Source organism: Carcharhinus amblyrhynchos, chromosome 26, assembly GCF_965287045.1.
Source record: "Carcharhinus amblyrhynchos chromosome 26, sCarAmb.v2.hapA, whole genome shotgun sequence".
NCBI classification, from domain to species: domain Eukaryota; kingdom Metazoa; phylum Chordata; class Chondrichthyes; order Carcharhiniformes; family Carcharhinidae; genus Carcharhinus; species Carcharhinus amblyrhynchos.
This window is the reverse complement of record NC_137349.1, coordinates 8,853,022-8,869,015: the sequence shown is the minus strand read 5'-3', so window position 1 is coordinate 8,869,015 and position 15,994 is coordinate 8,853,022. Positions and strand designations below refer to the sequence as shown.

Sequence of the window (15,994 nt, the reverse complement as noted above, 5' to 3'; positions counted from 1 at the left end):
CCAATCCACAGGAAGCATTCTCACATCCAGGGAATTTTGGAATATTGTAACCAATGGATCCACTATCTCCAAAGCCACTTCCTTTAAGATGCTGGGATGTAGACCATCAGGACTGGGGACTCGTCTGCCTTCAATCCCAATAGTTTGTACAGTATATTTGCCCCATTGATGATGATAGTTCTAGGTTCCTCCTTTTCAATAACCTCTGCATTTTCTGTTATTATTGAGAAAGTACTATTGTCCTCCAGTGTGACAGCCATTTCTGAATTCCCTACCATTAACCTCCCAGCCTCATCTTCTGAGGAACCAGCATTCACTTTAGCTGCTGACTCCCTCTTCATGTACTTGCAGAAGTTTTTACTGTCTGTTTCTATATTAGATGCTAGTTTTCTTTCATAATTTACCGTTGCTCTTTTTATTACACAGAAACTAGAAGAAGAAGTAGGCCATTTGGCCCTTCAAGCCTGCTCCACCATTTATTATGATCATGGCAGATCATCAAATTCAGTATCCCCATCCCTCCTTTCCCCCCCAAAATCCGTTTGGTCTCAAGAGCTATATCCAACTTCCTCTTGAAATCAAACAAAGCTTTGGCTTCAACTATTTTCTGTAGCGAATTCCACACATTCACAACTCTCTGGGTGAAGAAATTCCTCTTCACCTCAGTTCCAAGAGGTTTACCCCTTATCCTCAAATCATGACCCTTGGTTCTGGACTCCCTCACCATTGGGAACATTCTTTCTCAATCTACCCTGTCTAACCTTGTTAGAATTATAGAAGGTTCTACGAGATCCCCTCTCATTCTTCTAAACTCGTGAATATAAGCCTAACCGGCTTAGTCACTTCTCATATGACAGCCCTGCCATTCCAGGAATCAGCCTGGTAAACCTTCACTGTACTCCCTCTATAGCACGGACATCCTTCCACAGATAAAGACGCCAAAACAGCACACAATATCCTTCACAGTTGCAGTAAAGCATCCCTATCCCTATATTCAAATACTTTTTCCTCAGAGTGCAGTGAATGCTGGGACACTTTGTTGACTACTAAAATCTTTCCAATCTTCCAGTGTGTCTCTGGCCTTTGCAATACATTATGCCGTAGTTTCTGTCTTTATGTTCTCCTTTAACCTCATAAAAGTCTCTCCCCCCCCCCCCCCCCCCCACCCTGCCACTTCCACCTTTCCTGCTCTCTGGAATACATTTTACTTGAGAGGACTTGAATATCTCCTTAAATATCCGCCACTGTTCATCAACTGTCCTACCTTGTATCTCCTGTCCAGTCCATCAGGGTAAATCTGAGCTCATGCCTTTGTAATTAACTCTGTTTAAATCCAGAATGCTAGTGTGGGCCTCCAGTTTCTCACACTCAAACTGAATTTGAAATTTTTGCACGCTATGATCACTCTTCCTTAGAGGATGATTGGCTATGACATCATTGATTAGCCCTACCTCATAACATAATACAAATCCAGATTCGCCTGCTCCTGGGTTGGGTGCCCCTAAAACCGATCTCTAATACATTCAATGAACTCTCCCTCGAGGCTACCCTTCCCAATTTGATTGTTCCAGTCAATATGCATGATAAAATCAGCCATGATTATTGCTGTGCCTTTCTTACAAGCCCTCAGTGCTTTATAGTGTGTGCCACTGTGGAACCATTGTTTGGGGACCTAAGGATTAGTCCCACGAGGGACCTCTTTCCCTTGTCAATTCTTATTTCTACCCAAACTGATTCGATGTCTTGGAGACCAGTACCAATATCATTTCTCACTACAATACTGATTGATTCAAAGGAATAAAAAAAAAGCAAAAAAAATTACAGCACAGGAACAGGCCCTTCAGCCCTCCAGGCCTGCACCCACCATGCTGTCCCAAATGAACTCAAATCCCCTACTCTTCCGGGGACCATATCCCTCTATTCCCATCCTATTCATGTATTTGTCCAGACGCCCCTTAAAAGTCACCTCCCCCAGCAGCGAGCTCCAGGCACCCATCACCCTCTGTGTAAAACTTAAATAACAAAACTCCAGGCCTCCTTTTCCTCCCTTTGCAGCAGACATTGTTTGTTACAATTTCAGGGGTGGGACCTTCTGGCCTCCCTGGGATGTGTCTCTCGGTGGTGAGAGGCGGCACGCCATTGGCCGATGGTGGGATCGCCTGATCCCAATGCTATCCATGGGATTTTGCACTGACTCCACCCCAGGTCACCAGGAATCCCATTGCAGGGGTCCACTGTCAGCAAGATCAGAAGATCCCACCAGTTTGGAGAGCCAGAAGATTTCATATTGGAAAGCTGAAGAATAATTTTACTTCCATTATTGTCAGAAGACATTATAAAAACAACTATTTAAACTAAATGGTTGATGGTATTTGAATGAATGATTTTGAACCTGTTGACCAATAAATGCAGCATCTAGTTGGTTATGAGTAGATTTACAGCTCGATCCTTGAAGGTTAGTAATGTTCTGATCTGGAGGCACTTTGGGGCCAGTTTGGAATGTCCACACCAATCCAAACATCCCTCTCTTGTTAAGTATCTTTATAGCTAGTGCAGGTTTTCAGCCTCTATGATCTTGCCTCGTAGCTCACATCCTTTACAATTGAGATCAGCCCAGAATCACAGAATAGTGCCAGGAGGCCATTCGGCCCATCAAGCCTACACCATCTCTTTCCAAGAGCAATCCAGTCATTCCTAATCTCCTGTTCTGTCTCTGTGTTGTTTGCTGCTGAAAGCGTTCATTCAATTTCCTTTTGAAGACCAACAATGAACCTGAATCTGCCAATTTCTAAACCTTACTCACTCGTTGCGTAAAAAGGTTGCCTCACATTTCACTGCCAAGCTCTTTATAAGTTTGTGCCCTTGAGCAATTGGAAACAGTTTCTCTTCATTTACTCCGTCTAAACCCTTTCCAATTTTAAATTTCTAGCTCTTCACGTACAGTTTATTCGCAATTCAGATCTTGCGACCAATTCTGTCAACTCCCCTTCCTGAAGATTTCAGTGAGGTTGCCTCACAGTTTCACGGTGTTCCCTCTTTTATCAAAGTGTTTGACAGGGTGGACAACACCAACAGCCTAGCACACAGTGCCTCCCCAAACCAGTTCCCGATGTGACCTCCCCCCCACCCCAAGTCTTTGCATGACCCCAGAGTGAGAATCTGGGGAGGGTGGTGTTGGAGGGGTGACTTCATCTGCTGAGCGGGTATTGGCAGGAGCGGAGGGTGAGTGTGATGAGAAGTGTTTATGTTCCCGGGGCGGCTCACATAGCAGCCTTGGCAGGACACCACTCGCTACACTCTGCCTTTTAAACTACCTGCCCATTAATTATGATCGCGATGAAATAAAACCATTATACTGTTAACTAAATCTGGCTCATTATTCCCCTGCGGATTGCTCTTTCCTGGCAAACTCCTGCAGGAAACTATTCAGAGCACAACTCAAGAAATTGACTCCCATTCTGAAAAGTGCTGGTCTGCTTATCTCTACAAACATTCGAATCTCTCATTGAAACACTCTGCCGATGCTGTACGCTTGTCTAATCTCTGCATTTATATAATCTACCATTTCACAACTACGACTAGGGAACCCTGACACTGCTCCCTCCACAAACTTCGCTCCTTTTCGATATTTTCATTTCTCTATAACATCACCACCGCCCGCACCCCTCTCATTATAGAGTCCTACAGTGTAGAAAAGGCCCTTCGGCCCATCGGGCCGCCACCAAAAATGACTAATCCCATTTTCTACCACTTAGAATTATACAATAGAATCCCTGCACTACAGAAGGAGGCTATTCGGCCCATCGAGTCTGCACCGACCACAATTCCACCCAGGGCCTATTCCTGTAACCCAACACATTTACCCTAGCTAGTCCCCCCTGATGCCAAGGGTCAATTTACTCTGGCCAATCCCCTTAACTTGCACACCATTGGAGTGTGGGAGGAAACATACCCAGAGGAAACCCACACAGACACGGGGAGAACGTGCAAACTCCACACAGACAGTCTCCCGAGGCTGGAATTGAACCCGGGTCCCTGGCGCTGAGAGGCAGCCGTGCTAACCACTGTGCCACCGTGCCGCACTGGTCACAATAGAGTCATAACCTCATTATCATTGTAATGAATTCATCCTTAATCATTAGGAATATTTGGGATGGCCAGGCAGCCTTTCCCTTTAAGCTGCCTTGATCCAGGGTGGATTGAAAGATCACAGCTCAAATAAAATTAGCATTCACCAGGATTCCTTGGCCGTTCAGGCCAGCGGGATTCTCCGGCCGTTCAGGCCAGCGGGATTCTCCGGCCGTTCAGGCCAGCGGGATTCTCCGGCCGTTCAGGCCAGCGGGATTCTCCGGCCGTTCAGGCCAGCGGGATTCTCCGGCCGTTCAGGCCAGCGGGATTCTCCAATCCCCCCTGGCAGTGCACTCCTGCTATGGATTTCCTGCCGGTGTGGGGTGATATCAATGGAAATTCCCACGGACAGCGGCGGGACCGGAAAATCTGGATAATCTGGTCACTTTCTCCGAGGGAGAGGGGAGGGAACGTGAGAGGAGAAGAAGGAGGAATAGAAAAGCAGAAGGGAAGAAGGTGAAGAACAGAGCTGGAGGAGATGGAAAATACACACTCACACACACACACACGCACACATGTATACAGAAACACAAACACACACGTGCACACAAACACACAAAGACACAAACACAAACACATGCATGCACACACACAAGTGCACCCAAACAAACAAACATGCACACAAACACACAGACACAAACACACACATATGTGCACAGAAACACACACACGTGCACACAAGCACATACACACGTACACAAACACACACACATATGTGCACATAAACACACACAAACACATGCATGCACACACACATGCACACAAACACGCACAAACACACGCATACGCAAAAACACACATGCATGTATACACAAACACACACACAGACACACATATACAAACACACACACAAAAACATACATGCACACACACATGCACATGAACACACATGTGCACATAAACACACATAAACACACACATACACAAAAACACACATGAACGTGTACACAGACACACACATACATGCGTGCATACAAACACACACACATGCACTCAAACACACACACAGAAGCACACGTGCACACACACACGTGCACACAAGCACAGACACACAACACATGCATGCACACACACAAGTACATGCACACGTGTTGAGTCTGACTGTGCCTTATCTCTTGCGGCATTGATTTTCTGCTGATATTTATTTATTTATTGTCCCTCCCCTGAGGGAGCACATTGGAAATGTTGATCTACACGCTCCCTTTCCTGGTGTTCCCCCTGTTCCCACCCTCCCTCCCCGGCAGCGCTCAGCCTTTCCCCGCTCGCCCTTCACACTGGACGGTCATCAGGTGCCTGTCAAGTAAATAATCCCAGGCTCTCAGGCGCTGAAGCACTCGCAGGTCTTGGGGACAACACAGAGGCTGGAATCTTCTCTCCATCCATGCCGGCAGGATTTTCCCACCCACCGCAGTGAACAGAGATGTGACCGGGCATCAAATTCTCCACGGGAGCGAGGGGTAAGATCGCACCCAGAGTCTTTGGAGTTCTGTACAAAATTTATTTATTTTGGAAAATGGATTAAACATTCCAAATATTGTGTGAGTGAGTGAGTGTGTGTGTGTGTGTGTGTGTGTGTGTGTGTGTGTGTGTGTGTGTGTGTGTGTGTGTGTGTGCATGTGTGTGTGTGAGTGTGTTTGTGTGTGTGTGGGTGTGAGTGTGTTTGTGTGTGTGAGTGTGTTTGTGTGTGTGTGTGAGTGTGTGTGTGTGTGTGTGGGTGTGTGTGTGAGTGTGTGTGTGAGTGTGAGTGCGTGTGTGTGTGTGAGTGCGTGTGTGTGTGTGTGTGAGTGTGAGTGTGAGTGTGAGTGTGTGTATGAGTGTGAGTGTGTGTGTGTGTGTGAGTGTGTTGTTTTTACACTTAATTCCTTTTCCACCTGTTGCGGGTGTCATGTGGCTCTTTGAGTTTACGCTCACCTCAGGGTCAGGCGGATTGTGGGTTCATGTCTCATTCCAGAGGCCTGAGCTGTCGGCCGGACTGACCCCAGTGCAGCACTGCACGTTTGGAGGTCAAATCTCTCAGGTGAGACCTTAAATTTGGCCCCTCAGGTGGACATAAAAGATCCCCTGGTGCTGCTTTGAAGAAGAGTGAAGGAGATCTCCCCAGTGGCCTGATAAATATTTATCCTTCAAAAGATATCACCAAAACAAGACTGTCTGGCCATAATCACATTATAGTTTCCCACATGACAACAGTGGCTACACTTCAAAAGAACATCATTGGCTGTAAAACACTTTCGGACACACAAAAAGTGGTTATAGAAATACAAGCCTTTCCTTTTAATCTTTTTCTCTCTCCTGAAATCATCAGCTGGAGAGCTCTGAGGGTGAGTGTGTGTGTTTGTGTGTGAGTGTGTGTGTGAGTGTGTGTGTGTGTGTGTGAGTGTGTGTGTGTGTGTATGTATGTATGTTTGTGTGTGCACATGTGTGTGCACATGTGTGTTTGTGTGTGTGAGTGTGTGTGTATGTTTGTGTGTGTGCATGTGTGTGTGTGCACATGTGGGTGTGTGTGTGCATGTGGGTGTGGGTGCACATGTGTGTGTGTGTGTGTGTGTGTGTGTGCATGCATGTGCGTGCACACTGCATTCAAATATGTGAACTCCTTCAGGAATTGGATTGCAATGTGAGGAATGCAGAGCCTGGCAGACTTTTCACTCAGTGTCACAGATCGACTCCAGGCAGCGTGTTAGATAACGGGGACTGGACGGGGAGATAAAGCAGCTTGTTTGGTCTCCTCGTGTGGGTATAGGGTAGGAAAAGTTCAGCTGCTTCCTTCCCCCATCCCAATTTGCCAGAGTCATCGCTCTGGAAGGACTTGCTCCCTCAGTCGTGTACCAGCCCAGACTCTGGGCTTACGGAGAAAGAAATTGCAAAGGGAATTATTCAGGGTGGGAACCCTTTCTCCTTCTCTACTTTTGGATCAACTCTGCGCTTGTCTGTGTGTGTGTGTGTGTGTGTGTGTGTGTGTGTGTGTGTGTGTGTGTGCATCTGTGTGTGCGCGTGTGCATATGCGCGCACGTGTGTGTTGTGTGCATGTGTGCTTCTGTGTATGTCTATGTCTGTGTGTGCATGTGTGCGTGTGCATGCATTGAATGTGTCTGAATGTGTGTGCATGCATGTGTGTATGTGCGTGCGGGTGCGTGTATGTGTTTGTGTGCATATGTGCATGTGCGCGTGTGTGTGTTTGCATGCATGTGTGTGAGTATATGTGTGAGTGTGTGTGTAAGGATGACTGTGTGTGTGAGCGTTTGTGTGTGAGTGTGTGTGTGTATATGTGTGTGAGTCTGTGTATGTGTGTGCGTGAGACAGATTGTGTGTGTGAGTGAGTGTGTGTGCGTGTACGCGTATGTATGTATGTGTGTGAGTGTGTGTCTGTGTGTCCATGTGCACACAGAGCCACAGAAAAGCACCACGGTCCACACACCAGACTCGGAGAACTGGTCAGTGACCAAAGTCCAGATTCCCTAATTAAACCCAAGGACAGGCAGAATGTGTGGGAGAGGACAGCACAGTGTTAATGTTGCTAGATTAATAAACCAGAGACTAATACTCCGTGTGACATGAGTTCAAATCCCATCAACTGGTGGATTATTAATTCAGTGAATTAATAAATCTGGAATATAAAGCTAGTCTCAGCGACAGTAAACATGGGATTGTCACAAATACCCAGAGAAGGAAATCTGCCATCCATACCCTGTCTGGCCTACGAGTGCGTCCAGAGCCACACTAATGTGATTGGCTCTTCACAGCCCTCTGAGATCAATAACAAGACACAGTCAGAATCAGAAAGGTCAAATTAGAATGACAAGAATTGCACAATTGGACAATAAATGCTGACTTTGCCAGTGATGTCCATATAAGAACATAAGAACTAGGAGCAGGAGTAGGCCATCTGGCACTTCGAGCTCTGCTCCACCATTCAATAAGATCATGGCTGATCTTTTCATGGACTCAGCTCCACTTATCCACCCCCTCACCATAACCCTTAATTCCTTTACTGCTCAAAAATGTATCTATCCTTGCCTTAAAAACATTCAATGAGGTAGCCTCAACTGCTTCACTGGGCACAGACTCACAATCCTTTCTGTGAAGAAGTTCCTCCTCAACTCAGTCCTAAATCTGCTTCCCCTTATTTTGAGGCTATGCCCCCTAGTTCTAGTTTATCCCGCCAATGGAAACAACTTCCCTGCTTCTATCTTATCTATTCCCTTCGTAATCTTATATGTTTCTATAAGATCTCCCCTCATTCTTCTGAATTCCAACAAGTGTAGCCCCAGTCAACTCAGTCTCTCCTCATAAGCCAACCCTCTCAACTCCGGAATCAACCTAGTGAATCTCCTCTGCACCCCCTCCAGTGCCAGCATATCCAAAACTGTACACAGTACTCCAGGTGTGGTCTCACCAGCACCATATACAGCTGCAACGTAATCTCACTGTTTTTAAACTCCATCCCTCTAGCAATAAAGGACAAAATTCCATTTGCCTTCTTAATTGCAGCATATATATAGAGACACAGATAGGATGCAAGACTGGGCAGAGAAGTGGCAGATGGACTTCAACGCGAATAACTGTGTAGTGGTCCATTTTGGCAGGTCCAATGGGATGAAGGAGTATAATATCAAGGGTAGGAGTCTTAGCAGTGTAGAAAATCAGAAGGACCTTGGGGTCCGGGTCCACTGGAGTCTTAAATTGGCCTCGCAGGTGGAGGATGTGGTCAAGAAGGTGTATGGTGTACTGGCCTTCATTAATTGAGGGATTGAGTTTAGGGGTCGGGAGGTAATGCTGCAACTTTATAAGACCCTTGTCAGACCCCACTTGGAGTACTGTGCGCAGTTCTGGTCGCCTCACTACAAGAAAGATGTGGAAGCTATTGAAAGGGTGCAGACGAGATTTATAAGGATGTTGCCTGGATTGGGAGGCATGCCTTATGAGGATAGGTTGAGGGAGCTAGGTCTTTTCTCCCTGGAGAGACGAAGGATGAGAGGCGACCTGATAGAGGTTTATAAGATGTTGAGAGTTGTAGATAGGGTGGATTCTCGGAGGCTATTTCCCAGGGCTGAAATGGTCGCTACGAGAGGGCACAGGTTTAAGGTGCTGGGGAGTAGGTACAGAGGCGATATCAGGGGTAAGTTTTTCACTCAGAGGGTGGTGAGTGAGTGGAATCGGCTGCCATCGGTGGTGGTGGAGGTGAACTCGTTGGGGTCTTTTAAGAGACTTCTGGATGAGTACATGGGATTTAATGGGATTGAGGGTTATAGATAGGCCTAGTAGGTAGGGATATAATCGGCGCAGCCTGTGGGCCGAAGGGCCTGTTTGTGCTGTGGTGTTCTATGCTCTATGTTCCATGTTAATGACCTGCTGCACCTGCAAACCAACTCCTTGTGATTCATGCACAAGGACACCTCATGAATCACATCTCACCCTCATAGCTCATGAATGAATAATAAAAAAAGCCAAGACCTTCAAAAGGTTGGTGAGCAACTTCTGTCAGGATTCAGTGATGTAATAACCCCATGGCGCAATGGTGTCAATCTGGTTATTTTTACTCCAATACCAGCACTGCAAAGATCAGGAATGTGACAGGAGATTCGCGCAGATGAAGAAATCTCCAGTCTCTCGGAGAATGATTCAGTTCCCTGCACTGACTCTCAGTTCCTTCATACTGTGGGGCTGAAAGATCATCCAATCCCCAATTGGAGTCATCAGCAATAGACCAGGACACAGAAATCAACTCAAAGAGAGTGACACAGTTAACCATAAAGGGTAAATCCTGCACACTGACAAGCAGTGTGACTCACACAGTATCACTCACACAGTGTCATTCACACACAGTCACTCACATAGAACGTCACTCACACAGTGTCACTCACACACAGCGTCACTCACACACAGCTTCACTCACACACAGCGTCACTCACACACAGCGTCACTCACACACAGCGTCACTCACACACAGCTTCACTCACACACAGCGTCACTCACACACAGCGTCACTCACACACAGCGTCACTCACACACAGCGTCACTCACACAGTGTCACTCACACACAGTGTCACTCACACACAGTGTCACTCACACAGAATCTGGGTGTGTATCTGCGTGTGTGTGTGGTGTGGGTGTGTGTGGGTGTGGGTACAGTTGCTCTGTGCCTAGGTGAGTCTCACACATGCAACCACAACAGGATGCAAGCTCATTTCTGGAAAGACTAAACTTTCTCCCAGCTTCTATCTGAGGACAACATCCAACCGTCAATACACAGCCAAGCGTTTACAATCTCATCGTTAAGCTGCTTTGCTTGCTCTTACTGTCAAAGTTTTCTTTTATCCTCTCTGATTCAGTGAACACACAGGGATGTACAAGAACTGTCATTAAATGTATTCCTGGAGGTTTCAGCGCATGACTTGCCCCTACGGCCAACAAATCCACCCCTGTGACGCACGGCCTACCTATGCCAGTTGGAAAGGTTCTCAATCAGTTGGATGATGCTGGACTGTCAGCCAATCAGCCTTTCCGCCCAATTTTCCAGTCTAGGGAAGAGGAATGTTCGTAGAAAACGATAAAATAAAAAATCCTTTTTAAGGTCCGGTTGGTTTTTCTCCAGAGTCACACACAGCAGTGTCCTGGAGATTGATTCTTCAATTCCAGGAGATTCCAGGCCAATCCTGGAGGACCAGCAACCCTAACACAAGGAGCATCAGTCATGAGAAACATGACCGGACGGAAACACATAAAAGTCCGACACATATTTCACAATCTCAAAATGTCCTGTGACAATTTTACTTTTGAAGCATTCTCATTTGTAATGTGCGAACTGTGACAGCTAATTCACCCACCACCAATTCCCCAAACAATGAAGCAATTGATATTGCTTAAGGGGTAAATATTTCATGGCAACAAAAGAGGCCATTCGGCCCATCAGGTCTGCGCCGACTCTCTGACCAGGCCCTCTTCCACCCTCCCATCTCTGTAACTCCGCACATTCACCATGGCCAATTCACCTAACCTGCACATCATTAGAAATAAGAGTTATAGAGGTTTCCTTCAGAAAGGGAAATAGGCCCTTCGGCACAACTTATCCATGTTGCCCCTTTTATTAACTCCTAAGCTAGTCCCAATTGCCCACATTTGGTCCACACCCCTCTATACCCATCATACCCATGTGACTATCTAAATGCTTTTTAAAAGACAAAATTGTATCCGCCTCTACTACTACCTCTGACAGCTTGTTCCAGACACTCATCACCTTCTGTGTGAAAAAATTGCCCTTCTGGACACTCCCCTCTCACCTTAAACCTATGCCCTCTAGTTGTAGACTCCCCTATCTTTGGGAAAAGTTATTGACTATCTAGCTGATCTAGCCTCTCATTATTTTATAGGCCTCTATAAGATTACCCCTAAGCCTCCTACACTCCAGAGAAAAACGTTCCAGTCCATCCAGCCTCTCCTTATAACTCAATCCATCAAGTCCTGGTAGCATGCTGATAAATTTCTTCTGCACTCTTTCTAGTTTAATAATATCCTTTCTATAGTAGGGTGACCAGAACTGTAAGTGTGGCCTTACCAATGTCTTGTACAACTGCAACAAGACATCCCGACTCCTGTATTCAATGTTCTGACCAATGAAACCAAGCATGTCAAATGCCTTCTTCAACATTCTGTCCATCTGTGTCTCCACTTTCGAGAAGCTATGAATCTTTGTTCTAAATCTCTTTGTTCTGCAACTTTCCCAAATGCCCTACCATTAACTGAGTAAGTCCTGCCCTGTTTCAATCTATCAAAATGCATCCCCTCGCATTTACCTAAATTAAACTTCATCTGCCATTCGTCAGCCCACTGGCCCAATTGATCAAGATCCCATTGCAATCCTAGACAATCTTCTTCACAGTCCACTACGCGACTAATCTTGGTGTCATCTGCAAACTTACTAACCATGCCTCCTAAATTCTCATCCAAATCATTAATATAAATGATAATTAACATTGGACCCTGCATTAAGGGCAGCATGGTGGCACAGTGGTTAGCACTGCTGCCAGCTTCGATTCCTGGTTTGGGTCACTGTCTGTGCGCAGTTTGCACATTGTCCGTGTCTGCGTGGGTTTCCTCCAGGTGCTCCGGTTTCCTCCCGCAGTCTGAAAGACGTGCTGGTTAGGTGCATTGGCTGTGCTAAATTCTCTCTCAATGTACCCAAATAGGTGCTGGAATGTGGCAACTAGGGGGTTTTCACAGTAATTTCATTGCAGTGTTAATGTAACCCTATTTGTGACTAATGAATAAAACATAAAAACTTACTGTGACAAATCCAACTAACCTGCGTACCTATGAACAGTGGAAGGTAACTGGAGTACCCGGGATTTCATTGATGTAACACTTGTCACAAACTTGGGTTGTCCCAAAGAACATTAAAGCTACTTCTTTAAAGTGTGGCCGCTCTTATGATGCAGGGAGCCCACCTCGATGGGAAATTCCTGGGAGAATCCGACAACTTTACTGAAATAGAAACCACCCAAGAGGGATGATGACGTTTCAATTTCACTAAAAGATGGCCTCTCTGAGAGTGCAGCATTCCCTCAGCACTACACTGGAGTGCCAGCCTAGAACTTGTGCTCAGGTGTCTGGGGTGGGATTGAACCCATGACCACCTGACCCATTGGTAAGGCTGAAGTCACAGTGATACGCAAACAACACCAGGGCCAAGGATTCACATATTGAATAGCCCAGGAAAGACAGTCCTGGCTGTACAACTCTGTGCTCACTGAATAAAGTAATCATGATATGGAAAAGCCAGCGTTCTTACTGGGTGGGCGCAATAAGAAATCTCGCAACACCAGGTTAAAGTCCAACAGATTTATTTGGAATCATGAGCTTTCAGAGTGAGTGGAGTGCTCCAGGAGCTCACGCTATCAAATAAACCTGTTGGACTTTATCCTGGTGATGTGAGACTTCTTACTGAATAACAGCAAGCAAAGCAGCTTAACAATGAGATTGTAAACGCTTGGCTGTGTATTGACGGTTGGATGTTGTCCTCAGATAGAAGCTGGTAGGTTTAGTCTTTCCAGAAATTAGCTTGCATCCTGTTGTGGTTGCATGTGTGAGACTCACATAGGCACAGAGCAACTGGACACACACACACACATAGAGACACACACATGCACACACACACATGAATTCTCACACACATGCATACATATACCCCCTGTATGCATGCACGCATGCACACACATAAAACTCCTACATGCATGCATACAAACTCCACACACAACAAACCCTATAGACACACACAACCCCTACACGCACACACATGAATTCTACAGCCACACACAGACACAAATCCCCTACGTGCATGCATGCATATACCTCTACACACATGCATACACACATACACACACACAAACTCTACACACACAAACACTCATACACCCACTCAGACAAATCCTCTACATGCACGCATGCATATACCTCTGCACACATGCACACATACACACACAACTCCTACAGACACACACACAACCCTTGCATGCACGAATGCACACATGCTCACACACCTAGCCACATACACTGATGGACACACATATCCATACAGAGATACATGTATAAGTGTATCACATGCTTGTGCCACAGAATGACTTTCAGTTGAAGCCAACATCAAGAGGTTCCTAAACTGGCAAAGAAAAGCGGTCAGCGACTGTTAGAAGCTCTGTGAAATGTCTTTTTTTAATCTTCACCATTTGACACCATCAGAAACTTGACTGGATCTCAGAGCGAGACAGTCAGAGATTGAGACACAGACTCCGCTGTCCCGGCCAATCTGTTCCGATTCTGGGACCTAACCCAGAGAGTAGATACTTCTTGCAATAACTCACTGGGTAAAAGCATCTGGAACTGAAGCGTTCAAAAGAAACTGCTAAACCCTTTCAGTCAAAGACAAGGCAGGAGGCGAGACAAACAGCCAACGAGATCTGAACCAAACCACAAGAATATTTTTTACACAATGTGTCACAAGTAACAAACTGAAGTTCAGGGAGTAAAAGCGTACCTTTTTTAAATGACCATCGCTTCATCCAGAACTTAGAGAAGGAAGGCCAAGAATTATTTAACGGAGAGTCAGCCATCGAACAAGTTATTCTCAAATAAGCCCCAGGAACTGTGCGGCTGTTGAGGATCAAACGGAGGGAGGCAGAATCCAGTGAAAGTAGAGCCCGCTATCTAAACACTGCTGACAGCTTCAGTACACTCTGAGGGTGGGGAAAGAGTGTGTTGTCATACTCAGTCTGTGTGCCAGCAGCAGCAGAGCTCAGGGAAAGAACGGCTGTGGTTTCAGTTAGTGCAGAATGGAAACAGGCTAACTAGCGGCTGTGTGCAGAGAGACTGCCAGCAGTCAGCCTGCAGAGTGAACGGGGAGAAGGGGGGCAGAGAGAGAGAGTGGGGGGAAAGCGAAGAAAGCAGGAGGGAGGGCAAAACAGAGAAAAGAGAGAGAGAGGGAAAGTGAGAGGATAGATGCGGAAGCAGAGAGAGAGAGAGAGAGAAGCCAAGAATATAGAGGGAAAAGAGAAAGAGAGAGAAAGGGGGAGACTGAGAATAGAGGGAAAAGAGAGAAAAACAGAAGGGAGAGACAGAAACCGAGAGGAGAGAGGGACAACAGAAAGAGAGAGAGAGAGATAGCCAGAAAGAGACAGAGAGATACCAAGAGACAAAATGTCTTGCAGAAAGAGAGGCAAGTGAGGATGCTGTTAGAAATGGAACACTTCTCACTTTAGATAGCAAACAGCATCAAACATCCCAGGACAGGTACAGCACGGGGTTAGATACAGAGTAAAGCTCCCTCTACACTGTCCCCATCAAACACTCCCAGGACAGGTACAGCACAGAGTTAGATACAGAGTAAAGCTCCCTCTACACTGTCCCCATCAAACACTCCCAGGACAGGTACAGCACAGAGTTAGATACAGAGTAAAGCTCCCTCTACACTGTCCCCCCATCAAACACTCCCAGGACAGGTACAGCACAGGGTTAGATACAGAGTAAAGCTCCCTCTACACTGTCCCATCAAACATCCCAGGACAGGTACAGCATGGGGTTAGATACAGAGTAAAGCTCCCTCTACACTGTCCCATCAAACATCCCAGGACAGGTACAGCACGGGGTTAGATACAGAGTAAAGCTCCCTCTACACTGTCCCCCATCAAACACTCCCAGGACAGGTACAGCACGGGGTTAGATACAGAGTAAAGCTCCCTCTACACTGTCCCCCATCAAACACTCCCAGGACAGGTACAGCACGGGGTTAGATACAGAGCAAAGTTCCCTCTACACTGTCCCCCATCAAACACTCCCAGGACAGGTACAGCACAAGGTTAGATACAGAGCAAAGCTCCCTCTACACTGTCCCCCCATCAAACACTCCCAGGACAGGTACAGCACGGGGTTAGATACGGAGTAAAGGTAGAGAATATATTAGGCTTAGAAGGCGGTTGGTGTTAGTTTACTAGAAAAGTACATGGACTTGAAGGGTTAAATTAGGAGGAATGATTACACAAAGTACAGTTGTAGTCTCTGGAGTTTGAAGGGTTATTGTGTGATTTGGTCAGGCAGAAGGGATTAGTTTAATTTGGTGTCATGTTTGGCACAGCATTGTGGGCCAAAGGGCCTGTTCCTATGCTGTACTGTTTTATGTTCTATATTCTATGTTCTAATACTCCCAGGACAGGTACAGCATGGGGTTAGATACAGAGTAAAGCTCCCTCTACACTGTCCCATCAAACACTCCCAGGACAGGCACAGCACGGGGTTAGATACAGAGTAAAGCTCCCTCTACGCTGTCCCATCAAACACTCCCAGGACAGGTACAGCACGGGGTTAGATACAGAGTAAAGCT

The 15,994-nt window shown here is 46.3% G+C and overlaps 1 protein-coding gene across 1 annotated transcript in view; it reads right to left on the bottom strand.

The window, feature by feature from the left end:
* Positions 1-14,231, bottom strand: part of arhgef18b (rho/rac guanine nucleotide exchange factor (GEF) 18b) — a 215,342-nt gene extending 201,111 nt beyond the window's left edge. Inside the window, exon 1 of the mRNA XM_080212859.1 lies at positions 14,156-14,231. Coding sequence (XP_080068985.1) covers positions 14,156-14,231 — 76 coding nt within the window. The remainder of the gene's footprint in view (positions 1-14,155) is intronic.
* Positions 14,232-15,994: the final 1,763 nt, after the last annotated feature.